We start from the raw sequence: 15,636 nt of genomic DNA, 5'->3' as shown, positions 1-15,636 counted from the left end.
GGGAGGTGCAACGAGACCTGGTTGTGTTTGTACATCAGTCACTGAAAATTAGCATGCATGTACAGCAGGCAGTGAAGAAAGCAAATGGCATGTTGGCCTTCATAGCGAGAGGATTTGAGTATGAGAGGATTTGAGTATAGGAGGAAGGCGGTCCTACTGCAGTTGTGCAAGACCCTGGTGAGACCACACCTGGAGTATTGGTCTCCAAATCTGAGGAAGGACATTCTTGCTGTTGAGGGAGTGCAGCATAGGTTCAGCAGGTTAATTTGCGGGATGGCGGGACTGACATATGATTAAATAATGGATCGACTGGAATTTATATTCGCTGAATTTAGGATGAGAAGAGATCTTATAGAGTTACTCCAGCATATCTTTGGTATAAACCAGCATCTGCAATTCCCTTTTATTACATATTTCCAAAATGCTGTCTGGATTAGAGTGTTTGGGATTCAGGGAGAGGTTGGATAGACTTGATAGAAGAATATATAAGATTATGAGAAACATAGATAGTCTAGTCTTAGTTTAGTTGAGAGATACAGTGCGGAAACAGGCCCTTCGGCCCTCAATCCGCGCCGACCAGCGATCCCCGCACACTATCACTATCCTACACACACTCGGGACAATTTACATTTATAGAAAACCAATTAACTTACAAACCTGTATGTCTTTGGAGTGTGGGAGGAGACAGAAGATATCCGAGAAAACCCAGAACGTACAAACTCCGTACAGACAGCACCCGTAGTTGGGATTGAATCTGATCACAGGCACTGAAAGCTCGAAGTCAGCAACTCGACCACTGCACTGCCCTAGTCGGTGAGAACCCTTTTTCTTGGGTGAAAAAGTCCAAAGCTAGAGGGCATAGCTATATGGTAAGAGGTGGAAAGTTCAATGGAGATGTGCGGAACAATTTTTTTGCAACAGTAGTGGGGGCCTGGAATGCATTGTCATGGGGTGATGGTGGAGACTGATACGATAGTGGTATATAAGAGGCTTTTTGATAGGCACTTGAAAGTACAGGGAATAGCGGGATGTGGATCATGTGCTGGCATATTAAATCAGTTTAACTCTGCATCATGTTCGGCACAAATATTGTGGGCCAAAGAGCCTGTTCCCATGATGTACTGTTCTTCATTATATAACTACTGTTCTTTGAACAATTTTGTTGGATTTTTTGCATTATAATCAAGACAAATGTGATCTTGGTTTAATGTTTCACCTGTTTTTTTCCATGATTGATCTTGGGTTATGAGTAAAGACATATACTGCCTTTCCTTCCCGGATTTCTACACTATCGTTTAATTACAAATCACATTTTTTTTTTGCCTCCCTTTCATATTAATCAGTCGCCTGAAAATAGATTTAATTAATGTAAAACCAATTTCTTGACAATTGACAGATGGGCAAAGGAATCAAAATCTGGTTGTACTAAATTTAAGTCTTGGGTTGAACTTCTAAAACCCCTGTCCCACGGTACGAGTTCATTCCAAGAGTTCTCCCGAGTTTGCCCTGAAATCGAACTCGGAGATTTACGGTAATGGCCACCAGTCGGTACTCAGTGGACATTTTTCATCATGTTGAAAAATCTTCCTAATACTGAAATGATTATATTTGGAGTAATGGAAGATGGGAATAAATTGAACTCATCTCAAAATATATTTTTAAATTATGGTTTGATAATAGCAAAAAAATTAATACTTAAATTTTGGAAAAATACATCAATACCAACGCTTAAAATGTGGATCGCAAGCATGTTGGACACCGCACATCTTGAGGAAATGCGATTCCTCCTAATAGATAAATCAGACCAATTCATAACGAGTTGGTCTCCTTTTGTCGTCTTTTTGGAATCATATGGTGCAACACAATTGTAAAAGCTAACTGTTTCAGGACTGGACGAGGGATGGTCAAGATTATAAACAATGATCTCCTCACTTCTTTTCTTTATGTCTTATTCTCTTTTTCCTATTTTCTTTTCTTCAACTTTCTTCATTCTTCTTTTTTCTTCTTCTTCACACACTATATATCTCACGTCTTTCTATCCTTTACTATCTAATTTAGTTTTCTTATTCTTATTCTTCTTTATTATAACAAAAAAAATAAGAAGCTGTACACAAAATGTATTATGAAAATATATATTAGGCACTTTGGTGCCATATGATTGTACTTCTAATAAAATAAAATATTTTTTAAAAAAAAGAAAAATCTTCATGAGTCTTCCCATGCTTACCTGCTGTTAGCGTGTCTTCCCGAGTACCTGCCGTTAGCGCTAAGAGATGTCCCCGAGCGTCGACGTACCCGCTACGTTCATTCTCCGTGCGTCACCACGAGTTTGATTTTTTTTTAAACTCGGGAGAGCTCTTGGAATGAATTCGTACCGTGGGACAGGGCTATAACCTACATACTTTATTTAAGTTATCTAGTATGGCAGTTATTTCTTTTATTTTGAAAGACCAACATTTTGCAAAATAAAATGTGGTCACAGAATATACATTAATCTCATAGTGAACATTTAAATTTCAAATCGGTTTCAATTAAAACACAGATTAATTAGCATGGAATTTCCAAAGTGACACAGGACTTTTTTTTCAAGGTTTCCAGTGGTTTTGAAAAGATACTCTCACCATCCCCATCTTGGGCTCTCTAGCAATGACCCTTATGCTTAAACTTTTGCCATCTTCTCCACATCCTGAATACATTGACACCTTAAATTTAAAAACAAGAGACAGTCAATCTTTGGACACAGATTGAGGAATATAAGTAGCTGCTCGTTCATTTAAATTGGTTGGATTTCATGTAGTGAGTTGTAACAGTTTTCCTCATGTTCCTAATTGTCCAGTATCAGTTGATTGCATATGATGACAAGTGGAGTTAGTTCTTCTGGACGGAATTGTGTGCCAATATTTTATTTGTATAAATATTGCTTATGAATCTTAAGCTATAATTACTGCAATTATATAATGGCTCTGTATTAATTGCAGCAACAGGCAGAATCTGAAACCGTTCATGTCTTCATCCCTGCCCTGGCTGTAGGTGCAATTATTGGCAAGAAAGGGCAACATATCAAGCAACTTTCCCGCTATGCAGCAGCGTCCATTAAGGTAATTGTTAAATTGTGTTCAAATTTGCTGTAACAGTGCTGTGTACGATATTCTCAAAGCAAATTGCAATAATTTGGGAAATGTAGATCTAAAATGCTGCAGTGGCATACAAAACTGATATGTAGTTTTTATTTAATTAATTGTATTTGACCATGTGTAAGTATGATTTGTTATGACTCTTGACTTTAATTTTTTTAATCATTGTAATCATTCATCTTTATTGAGAAAAATAAAATATCAATATTTACCAACTTTGAATTTGGTTACTTAAGTGCTGTGTTGAATCATCCCTTGTGTATCCAGAAGCTAGCTCACCATTTGTCAGCTAGGTCTTCAAACCAAACACCAATCTTTGGAACTTCTTCCCTAAGGACTTTCCCTGTCATCTGCATCACTTTTTAAGATTGTCCTAATAATATTTTATTGCAAGATAATTGTTAGTGAAACAACTTTGCATTTTTTTTTTGTAGTGAAGGTAAATTCAGATTGTCGGGTAAATTGGATGAATGTGCTTCATGTAAACAACTTTTCCCTTGATTTACAGTAGGCGTGGAGATGTAGCTATGATGAGATAATGTTTAGTTAGCCAATCAATAGATGATATGGTTAGTTCAGGAATCAGAATTAAACACATTTGATCAAATTAAATTCCAGATACTAAATAGTGTTTAGTTGCAGGGGAGCTGCATATGTTTCTGGTAAAATGGTTAAAATCAATGCCATTGACTGTACCAACCAGAATAAGTTTGGGACACTTCTCTTTCTGGACAGTTACTTTGTCATAATTAGGTGCATTACCTTCCTTCATCTGCACCATTAACTCTGGAATCTGTCAGGATTTATCTTAGCACATATTTCTTGGCCATATGCTTGCCCTTAATATTATCATCTGAAAACGCAGCTATGCTTTGAATTGCACAATGATAGCTCACCATCTTTGACTCCACTTAATTTTAAATTGTCTTGCCCCTTAATTGACATCCTGTACTGAATGAACAAAATGTCCTCTGACTTGATATTAATAGAATCACTATTTCCACCTTTGTAAAACACTCCACTGCCCTCGACTCCGGTCAGTGCTGCTAATGCTACCATCCATTTACTACTAAGCTCGACTATCCCAAGGTGCACGACATTTTGAAGTTTGAAGAAGGGTTCCGAACCAAAACGTCACCTGTCCTCTTTTCGCCGGAGATTTTTGGCCCCCTGAGTTACTCCAGCACTTTGCATCTTTGACATTCATGCTATTTATGTTGCAACCTAAAGCAAGTCCATCCCGCTGCTTACTTCTTTCCTTGATGATTTACATTGGCTCTTGACTAAACAGTTTAAAAAAATAAAATTAAAAAAATCCTTATTGTCAAGTTCCTCACAGGGCATCACTGTTCACCATCCTTTGCAATCTTTTCCAGCTCTATAATCCTCAGACATCCATGCAGTTCCCTTTGTTGGCCAGTGTTTTTGAATTTAATGGTTGTCATGCCTCAGCTTCCCAGAACCTAAACTCTGAAACCATGTCAACTCTTTCCACAGTTCAGCATGTTCCTCAGCCTCTCTTTGACCAGGTCTTTGTGAATTACATAAAGGTCTTTTGTGGATTGATGTGTACTTTGATATCATTTCTGTGAAGCAAATTGGATTTTGTTTGTTGTAGAAACTATAAAACTACAAGAACTACAGTGTGCATTCTTCTTAATTTAAAGGCTTTAGTGTTATTCATTAATGTTCTTTCTATTGCAGATTGCTCCTGCTGAAGGTCCAGATGCTAAACAACGGATGGTCATTATCACAGGGCAGCCAGAAGCTCAATTTAAGGTTAATTTTCAGAGATTCAGATTGTACGGGAACTGTGTAAATTGACTGTTCTGGGCATAGGACTCCTGAACTGCAGTAATCCCAAGCTGTAACATCTAGCAATATATCTTAATGCATAAACTCAATAATATAAAAATAGTAATATTCATTCGAAAATCAGAATATCCCTAGTGATTGGAAAAAAATGTTATCACTTGCTTATAGATTAGGCTTTCAGTTATGCTTTTGGAATGAGTTGGTAATAACTGTTGCCTCTTGTGCAACCTGCTGAGCATTTAACTGTTGTAATGACCCCAGTTTTTCACTGTCATTCTGCAGTGCTCAAATGAGCTGTGGCAATAAGTAGCATTAATTCAGCAGGCTTGAACTCGCTGCTTATTTTAACGTTATATTTAATGTTATATTAAATCGCTGTTCAACATTTCCCCCAGTGCCAGCTAGACATGACTTGATATATCTAGCATCTTTCATTGATGCTGAATTTTCCTTGAAATCAGTACATTATTGTAAAGGTTGGTGATGCTGCTGCAAATAATATTTTCAACAATTTCAAGGTTCTATCAAATTCGAAATACGGGCTAAAGTTCTGATCGATGTGCTAAATATTCTCTGGTCATTTTGATGATGGAATTGGGGACTGATTAAAATGCCAACTGCTTCGAATCTGGGCATTGCAGTAACAAACAAAGGTCAGTCTGTGATTGGGAAGTAACACAATATGGTTTGTTTTACAGGCTCAAGGAAGGATCTATAGTAAACTGAAAGAAGAGAACTTCTTTGGACCCAAAGAAGAAGTGAAATTAGAGACCCATATCAAAGTGCCATCCCATGCTGCTGGTAGAGTTATTGGGAAAGGAGGCAAAACGGTGAGTGAGTACATACTAGGGTATCATGTAAATGGATGTGGACTATGAAGCAAATTAACTATATCTGATCTTTTTATTTAAAAAAAAATATTTTTATTGTTTTTTCCCCCCAAAAAAACAAAAATAAAACATAAAAAACAGAGCAAAAAGAATAATGATAAACATAACAATTAGGTATGTTGCAAAGCCTACCTGAAGCGTCGTTGAAGATCTGCCGCTGAGGTTGTGCGCGATTTTGGCGCCGTTTAGAGGGGACGGGTTTAAAACGCGATTTTCTCTAAGCTGTTCCAATCGAAAATGTTCAGCCTAGTTAATTATTAACGAAAAATCGCTGATAGACCCCGTCGCAAAAGCTATTATTAGGTTTAAAGGCCTTGAATAATAGTTATAGTAGTTTAAAAATCAATCTTTAAACCCGCGACCGTCAGCAACCGCAGGGTCTCATAAAGAAAATAGCAGAAGGTAGGTTGTATATTTTTACATTCAAAAGGGCTTCTAAAGATCCTTTTATACAAAATTTAATATTGCGAGTAGCTCAATTTGGGCCCATTATATCGCGCAGTATTTTTCTGGGCATTTGGGGCACAAATCTACCGCAATGTGAACGTTCTAAACCAGCGCGTTCCACAGGGACCCACTGGAAAGCTGATTTAAATGGGCATTTATTTACAGCAATTGAACACTAAATTCCTTCCATTTGGCCTATAAATTAATGTAAATGAGATTTAAAAATCATGTTTTATTGTGAATTATTTGTGAATATTATTTGGACATTTAGGCTATTTAAAAATGTTAATCATTTATTAAGAAATGGATAGGTGTTTAGATCTAGTCATTGAAGTCTGAAATTAGCTACAATTAGGTAACTAACTAATTATATGCTTTAATTTCAGGTCATCCAAGTAAGATTATTTTATATTTGTTTCAGAATGCTTCAATCTATGATAACTGAAAATTTCATTCAGTTCTCTTAATTTTTAAGAAAGTTATGGGCTTTTGACTGTTCACGATCACAGCTTTTTTGTTATGTCCATAGAAAGTCAATAGGGAACAAGATGCTCATTTCCCAGTATGAAAATGGCCATAACTTTTTAAATACTTGAGATATGAAAGTGAATTAGGTGTCAAATTAAACTTATTTTTATGCTTTATCTGATGGGATAAGTTACAGACTTGATTTTTAAAATCTCAAAATTTTGTAACATTGCTATAACAATGGTATTGATACATAGGGATCAGGATTACATTAATAACAGGTATAACCTAATATGAGACCAGTGTCAAATATGTTGTATGAAAGTGTTTATTGAACACTTTCATACAACATAAACTATATCTGATCTTTGACAAATGAAAATTTAATGTACCCACTCAGTCTGCACATTAAAAGGGTTTCGACCCGAAATGTCACCCATCCCTTCTTTCCAGAGATGCTGCCTGACCCACTGAGTTACCCCAGCATTTTGTGTCTATCTTTGTATGAAATAAAAGTTGTGTTGCGTTATACCCAGTTTTGTATTATCAGCAAATATTCTTCTTCTTGCGTTTGAGGCAGCAGAAGTTATGTAACGCCCTCCAGGCGCTGTAGCCAGTTCAATGTGCTGTTGTCAAGAGCCGTGAGGTCTACCCCTCCACCCCTGTTTGCTGGTCTACTCCACACATGCAGGCTGCTGACAAACTCGGACCCCAGCATTGCATGTTGGTGTTGAACCCTGTACGGAGCCAGTTCAGGGCGACCCACTCTTTGTGGGGCAGGTCCGAGCCAGGTGGGGCTGTGGTGTTCGGTGCAACAGTGAATTGAGGAGGTCACGAAGTCTGTTCCCAGCTGGTTCTCCATGCTCCTAGTGTGTTGAAACTGGAGCCACATAGGGTCGCTGCGTGACGGGAGAAGGGACGACGAGATGACAGGCGTTGAGGTCCCCGTTGCTGTGAGTCCTGGGCGAGGTGGTGCAAAGGATGTTTGGCATCCGATGGGGCCTTGCACACCATCCTATGAGTGAAGTACTCTCTGCGAAGTTTGGCGGGTGCGATACCTGTGAGCACCGGCAGAAGATCCGTATGAGTAGGGTGTAGGCAGCCAGTGATGATATGCATGGTGTCGTTGAGGATGGCGTTTAGCTTGCTAGTATGAGCGCTGCGGCACCATGCTGGGGCAGCGTACTCAGCGGCGCTGTACACGAGTGCAAGAGCACTGGTTCGGAGAATAGATGTCCTGGCGCCCCATGACGATCCAGCCAAGCAACGCAGGAGGTTGGTCCACTGTATTCGGACAGGAGTTGGTCAAACGTGGAGGATGTGCTCTCGGCGGATATGGAACTTGTTGCGGGCTTCCTTAAGACCTGGAGACTAAAACTGAGTGTGGCAAAAACCACCACAACGGCCTTTCACCTGAACAGCAAGGAAGCTCAACGCCAGCTAACCGTCACCCTGAATGGGTCACCCCTACTCTTTAACCCATTTCCTACATACCTCGGGGTGAAAGAGATCGGCAGCTGACCTACAAGCAACACCTTGAAGCAAATATTGAAAATATGCCTTCAGCTTGTCATATTCAGCTGTTTTATAAATGTGTTAAATATTTTTTGATTTTTATTGAGCCTATTTGTGTAGACCCTAACGTATTTGCAGTCACACTGGCCATTTGTAGCTGCATGATGGCCAATGTTCTGTCACCACAAAGCAGAGTAGTTCAAGGGCAACAATGCAACCACAAGCAGCAAAATCTAAATTCTTTTCTGCAGACATGACTCCATCAAAGCATTCTGACAGTCTGTCTCAATGTCCCTGGTTGTCAGACATTTGAAATTTATGCAGTACATAAAAGTTGGATAAAATTATTTAACTTGTGTAAATGTTAACATTTAAAACGCATAACAGATGTGCTGGGTGAGGTTGGTGTATCTGGTCCCTCTGTCCAGTAACTTAACAGAACCCATGGATGTGTTGGTGAGTCCAGGGATACCAGTGCATTGTGTACTACAGCAATGGAGTGTGTCGACACATGCACTGCAACTAAGCTGGTGCGTCCACGTCGAACAACCATTGATTGTCAGCACACTCAAGTGTAGTCTTTGCCTTGAACTTTATCTGATATTTTTTTGCAAACGTTCTAGCTTTTGGCTTCTGCTAATGGTAAGCGAGTTGGTTTATGGTTCCTTGGGTTAGTTCCACTTGCTAAATTGGGAATTGCACATGGTCATTTTTTAATTCTGCTTAATTTTATGTTTGTAAACTTCTTCCCCTCCCAAATTTCTTTTGATCCCCGAGTGCAATTAGTTATGTCCTCCCCCCCCCCCCCCCCCCACCACCCTCTGATTTGCTAGTTTGTCAGGTATATAAACTTTGTTTCATTTCTGCAATACATCTCAATTATCTCTTATTTTACATTTTCTCTTGCCTCAATTTAAAATGAGACAACATTTAATTGACATCTTTGGCTCTTCAGTATTATTTGTACATTCACCTTTGGCATAGCTTAATAGTCTGATTACAACCTTGCTTTAATATTGATTTTGATATTTCTGCATACAGAAAACATAGTTTTTGTATACTTTAATATCTGCATATTTTTTCCAAATTGGTTTCTTTCATACCATTCCTAAACCCTCATCTTTTTCCATATTTAAATCTTTGGTTATTTGCATATTTTTCATTAGATGTAATCCTCACTATATCCATGGCCAATTTGTTGGTTATATTGTGTAGGAATTAACTTCAGGTGCTAGTTTAAACCGAAGGGTAGACACAAAAAACTGGAGTAACTCAACGGGACAGGCAGCGTCTCTGGAGAGAAGGAATCTCTCCAGAATTGTTGCATATCCTGCTGAGTTACTCCAGCTTTTTGTGTCTATTGTTGGTTATATTATTTTTCTGGAACCTGGAGCAGTCTCATTTAAATGTTGCTATGCTATCGTTCCACCTTTGTTGTTATTTTTCCTCGCAGGTTACACTCCTTGGTTCTATTCTGTTGCTTTCTCCAGCCCACCTCAATCAACTTCACCACTTCAAAAAAAATAACACCTTTTGTCCTTGCATTGTCTGCAATTGCTCAATTTTAAACATTTTATATTATAGTTGACAATTCCTTAGATGTTCTTCCTTTTGATTTTTATTTCTCTAATCTCCTCTAGTTCATAACACATTACAAGACATAACAATTATTATTTATTGATTTTCTTCAGTGTGAAATTCTTAAGGACACATACACACTTTAAAATCTTCATCAAATTAATTAATTTCAAATTTGTTTATTAATAGTGGGACTGGTTATCATTGATTCAATCTTGCATGCAGTTGTCTTCACAATGTCTTTTCCAGTATTTAATGGTCTTCTGTAAATGAGTAATTGCATCACCAATCTTGTTTTGTCCTTTTCAAAGACGTGCAGTTCCTGTTTGATGTTTATCATCGCCTTTGTCCATATCCTAAAAGTAAACTGACTACATGGATTGCCTTGGATCACTCGAATGTTGATTTCGCTTTGAGTCTTGTGTTATTTGTCAGGTGCATCTAAGTTATTTATACACATGAATTGCTCAGCGTTGTGGGGAAGAGCACAGTTTAAATCAAAATTGTCAAGACTGGCTGATCCACTTCATGAGTTTAAATGTATTCTCCTATAAAAAGAACTGGAATTTTATATCTCCAAATTCAGCACAACATGGAAATTTAAAAATGAGTTATACGTATTCTTTGTTTCTGAAAGGTAAATGAGCTTCAGAACCTAACAAGTGCAGAAGTGGTGGTCCCCCGGGATCAATTGCCAGATGAAAACGATCAAGTTATTGTGAAAATAACTGGTCACTTCTTTGCAAGTCAGGTAGGATTTGAATGTCGTAATTTATTCCTCTTTAGTTTCATGTTTCTATACGTGGTATTGGTAAAGGATGTACCCTTTAAAAATTTTGTGGTAGATGTCTCTACTAGAACAGGTGGCATTTATATTCAACATATCTGGCAGAATATTTATTTGATTCAGTATAACACTATTTTTCCAAACATTTGAGCTCAATTTGTGATGATGGAGGTTTGGAAATAAAACATATCCATTTTAAAATTACAACTTAAGGTTGTGATTAATTCTTAAAAAATCAAGCGACAAAATTGATTCCAAATTAATGACTACATATTTGAGAAATTCTGGCTTTTCACCTTTGTAGGTGACGAGCATAAACATGTCATAGCTTTTCTGAAAATAAAACTATTTGTCTTGATTGCAGCCTGGTTTCTTAGTGTAGGAAAGATGCCGGTTTAAACCGAAGATAGACACAAAAAGCTGGAGTAACTCAGCGGGACAGGCAGCATGTCTGGAGAAAAGGAATGGGTGACGTTTCAGGTGAGTCTGAAGAAGGGTCTCAACCCAAAATGTCACCCACTCCTTCTCTTCAGACATACTGCCTGTCCCGCGGAGTTACTCCAGCTTTTTGAGTCTGTCTGGTTCCTTAGTTACGTACATTGCTCCTGGCTACATAACCTCCTACGATGGCTTCACTACAAACCCCCCCACAAAGGGGCAGTACAGTGGTGCAGCGTTGGAGTTGCTGCCTCACAATGCCAGTGACCTGGGTTTGATCCTGACCACGGAGTTTGTACATTCTCCTTGTAACCCCATGGGTTTTCTCTGGGTGCTCCATTTCCTCCCACACTCAACACGTACATGTTTGTGGGTGAGAGGGGAGGGAACCCCACAGTGACAATGACGCTGTCTGGAGAGGTTGCTGCAACGTGAACCACAACAACAGCTGTGCAAACTGGATTGTGCAATGGACAGAGAAGCTAGTTTTGCTAGTTGAGGGGAAAATCTGCAGCTGGGGAGGCCATGCAAGCCGGAAGGGATCGCTAAGTCCATCCGCTATGACCAATATCCATTATAAAAGGGTCTGTTTCTCTAAGACCTGGTATTACCATGACGAAGCAAATTAACTTGCTCTAGGTTGTAAGATTCAAAACCTTGCAAAATTAAGTTATGTTTAAAAAAAAATTCGTTTGAGCTTCATAACAATGAATCTTGGTTTATGGGTATGATTATGCTGAAAATCTTGTTGATAATTATGAGTACAAGAACCAGATTAATTTTTGAGCAGTTTGAATTTGGAGATCACCGTAGATTTTGTATTTTTTACCTTAGCATTTTAATTTTATCCATGCTATTGGGAGGGAGAAAATTTGAAGTGTGCATAATGTTATATAAACATAGACTTGCCAAATTGCTCAGACAGTTACTGACATCATCTTGCCTTGCAGCTTGCTCAGCGAAAAATTCAAGAAATTCTGTCCCAAGTAAAAAGGCAGCAGCAGAAAATTGTGCAGAGTGGACAGCCCCAACAGCGAAGAAAGTGAAAGGTTCAGGATCTCCAATCGACCACATAGACAGATGCCAGACCAAAGAGAGAGACTGTGTAATCACAGCCAGTTAAATCTGTTGCTGATAAAGAAGCATATGTTATACCTTCCCCAGTCCCTTTGATCAAGGACCAGGCAACATGAATTCTGTCTTTGTGTGAATGTATTCTCTAGGCGTTCAAGAAGAAACCTTGTGAAACCCAGCTTTAAATAAGGCCATTTCACTTCCCTTCTTTTGTTCTAATTTCAAAACTTTATATTGCCTTGTTAGCTTTCCCAAAATGTTTGAATCTGTTGGGTTTAATGAAGCTTTCTCTTATTTTCACCAGTTACAAAAAGGCATTGCTCTTATAGTTCAAATTGTTATAAAATCCTGGAATTTTTGTGGGGAGGGGTTAGAGGAATTGGCAAGATTAAGGCATCTGTCCCACTATTTGAAATTGCTTTTTTTAAATTGGATTATTTTACAAAGATTACTAGAACACTGCCATTAGAACCCAAGGGAAGTGTTGAATGGTGTTGGCCAGGGCATGAATTGATTATGCATTTTACTAAACTACCTCAGGCATTTAGTACCTCAATTGTTCCTTTTTTTCTGCTTATTTTGTATACTTTATAAAAGTAATAGTCAAGCATTTTATTTTTTTAATAAAAAAGTAAAATTTGATCAGCTGAAAGCCAGGAGCACCACAGAAAACAGGCGTAGATGTGTTGCTTCTAGCTGCTGGCTAATGGGAGTATTCGATAAATGATATTCGCCTCAGTTTTCCTGAGGTCCACAACACCATCATTTGATCAAAATTCTGTGAATGTTTGAGACGCCGAATAATGCCAATATATACTAATAGCAGCAATGCCATTTTTTTTCTTTTAAGATAGGATGAAACTGCTTATTTCCTATTTTTGATTGATGGTACTTTTGGGAACAAAACAAGGAAGTGATGGCAAGAGGCTAGGGTTGGGGAAAGAGGCTGCAAAGTGGATTAGCTTTTAGTATAACTGGGTAATTTTAAATGCATGGACCTTTGGTGCCTTTGACCATCACTGCATCTTGATGCATAATAACAATCTACTTGGACTTGGCCATTCTGTTCAAAGAGCAAGCTTCATCTTCAGTTACTGGTAGAGCTATTGGATCTGCCTGGGTACACTTTGGCTAGCTTAGCTAGAGTGCACTCTGAATTTTATTGAACCACACATTTAAATCACCGTACTGGGGAGAAAAAAGTCAAACGTTTGATCATTCTGAAGTTAAAGAATAGTTTACATATGCAGCTGCTGTAGTGGACTACATACACTAAGCCATGGAGAAGGCTGTTAGTTTCAACTCTTTCCTGCGCTTAAGTAAAATGCAGCAGGGTTTATGCACATTCGATAAATGACCAGTATAGCAATAATATGTTAAAGCCAGATTGATAGCCAGAAAGTTCCTTGCTCACCCTCCCAGCATATATATATGGTCTGAACCGAATAAGCTAAAATAATTTGTGGTAATGTTGAAATGCTCCAGTCGGTTTCCTGAGTGAACCCAATTTCCATCTACCTCAGTGCTTTAAATGAAGGCAGTGCATATTAGGTACATAAACACTGCTGTGTGTGTGGTCTGAGCAGAGCCATGCTATTACCTCTGAACTTTGTGATTTATTTGTTTTGTGCATGAGATGATTGAAATCATCATGCTGCACTGAATTGGAGGGGCACAACTTGGCAAAACCATTTACTTCATCAATTTTTGATCTACCTCTTAAGATACATTTGAATTAGAGACATTTCTGCATAGGATAGGTTGATTGTTCCCAAAGATCATTTTTTTTGTACAGATTAGACAATTTAAAAAATGGTCTGGAGTGTGTTTTTTGCCTACATATATTCATTACTAATGAAAAATTCTCAAAGCTTATGTTGTAGCTTTAGCAAAATGGATTAACTCTCATTCTTTTGGCAGAGTGACTTCTCCATGTAGAATTAGCAAGTGTTTTTCTTACATAAAATTACTGAATTACAGAAGGTTGTTTAATAGCTTAAAAGAATTGACGTGAGGCTGAAATGTCAGAGCCCACTGGTGTTTTTCTTGCAAGTAACGTTTGATGAATTGATTTTCCATGGTTTTGGTTTAATTGCTGCATTCACAATGCCTGATCTGCTGCTGTTGTGTCATTAATTCTCTGGACTATATCGTGGGATTGTTACTAGGATAGATCACTTTAATTTTCACTTTCAAATGACACTTGGTAATTTTGAAATAACTGCATTTAGTTGATGGTAGTTCTGTAAGTGGAAGTGATACCAGCAAAAAAAATTAATTTGGCTCACTTTTCACTCATCTGAATACTGTGCCCCCAATGCAGCCCCACTTGTCAAATGCCTCTATGAAATAAAAGAACTTAACTCCTATTTGTGATTTGAAAGTACTAAAATAATTTCAATTTTTGATTTATTGAAATAAGTCAAGTGGTTGAAAAATACATTCTCAGTTCTCACCATTTATGTCTAAGAAACATGGAAAAAGTATTTTAACCTTTCATCAATCCCTTTGACAGAATTAAGAAATGCCTTCACAGTCCTTCATGTATGTTGTAATCCATCAGGTACCAGATCAGTATTTTCAGATTTTTGACCACTGAACCTTGTACATTATAATATACATATAAATACAAATACATTTATAGTCTTCTTCTTAGGCCCCCTTCGATCATGGCTGACCATGGGTGTCTCCAGGGTGCTATTCTCTATATGGAGGACGCCTGTGCGTGACTTTGTTTAACGTAGGGAGACTGGTGCACAGACAGCCACCCCACTGTCCTTGACAGATCTGAGTCAGGATCCAGTGGCATGGAGTCCAAGATGACCGGAGACCCTTTTCTGCTGCAGCCTTCATCCGCCTTCCCAGCTGTTGTGACGCTCTAAGGTCAGCCATCATCCTCTGCCTGTTCCACCGTTGAGGTCTTGGCTGGATTGCTCTTTGTCAGAGACCTCCCCCTCGACCTTACCGCCATGGGTGACCCTACCAGGAGCATAGCTCCAGTCGGCATCGCTCTCAGGATCTCAGGTCCTGCACACAAGCTTCTCCACCACGACAAGGTGACAAATAGTGAAAAGAAGTAGTACCTTTTTAATAATACAGGAAAACTGATTTCTCCGTGTCCTACTTGTCATGAAATTAGAATTTATTTTTCATGGGATAATGTTGCTTTCAGGCACATTAAAATATTTTGCTTTTGTATCTCATACACTTCTCTTGCAGTTTTGTGCACCTGTTCTTTTAAACACTCACAGGATCTCAATTGTTAGTCAACATCTGAGTCCTTCAAAGTTCATGAACAATGAACACAGGACCCCAAAACAGATTTATTTCAATTCTGTCTATTTACTCTGCACATGGATTTCAATGGAGATTCCAAAGCTGGGGATAAGAAAGCCAAGGAAAAATGGACCCTCGCAGCTTTCACCGCCAACAGCTTTCAGACTTTTAGTCTCATTAGGATCATTAATGTCCGAGATACGTAATGCCAAGA

The 15,636-nt window shown here is 38.4% G+C and overlaps 1 protein-coding gene across 1 annotated transcript in view; it reads left to right on the top strand.

Annotated features, from left to right (window-relative positions):
• igf2bp3 (insulin like growth factor 2 mRNA binding protein 3) overlaps positions 1-14,515 on the top strand; it is a 108,471-nt gene extending 93,956 nt beyond the window's left edge. The window contains exons 11-15 of the mRNA XM_033046389.1: positions 2,979-3,098; positions 4,839-4,913; positions 5,648-5,779; positions 10,485-10,598; positions 12,023-14,515. Coding sequence (XP_032902280.1) covers positions 2,979-3,098; positions 4,839-4,913; positions 5,648-5,779; positions 10,485-10,598; positions 12,023-12,118 — 537 coding nt within the window. The 3' untranslated portion in view covers positions 12,119-14,515. The remainder of the gene's footprint in view (positions 1-2,978; positions 3,099-4,838; positions 4,914-5,647; positions 5,780-10,484; positions 10,599-12,022) is intronic.
• Positions 14,516-15,636: the final 1,121 nt, after the last annotated feature.

The sequence above is a fragment of the Amblyraja radiata genome, chromosome 2 (assembly GCF_010909765.2).
Source record: "Amblyraja radiata isolate CabotCenter1 chromosome 2, sAmbRad1.1.pri, whole genome shotgun sequence".
NCBI classification, from domain to species: domain Eukaryota; kingdom Metazoa; phylum Chordata; class Chondrichthyes; order Rajiformes; family Rajidae; genus Amblyraja; species Amblyraja radiata.
Note: the sequence above shows the minus strand (reverse complement) of the source record. Positions and strands in the feature narration are given on the sequence as shown.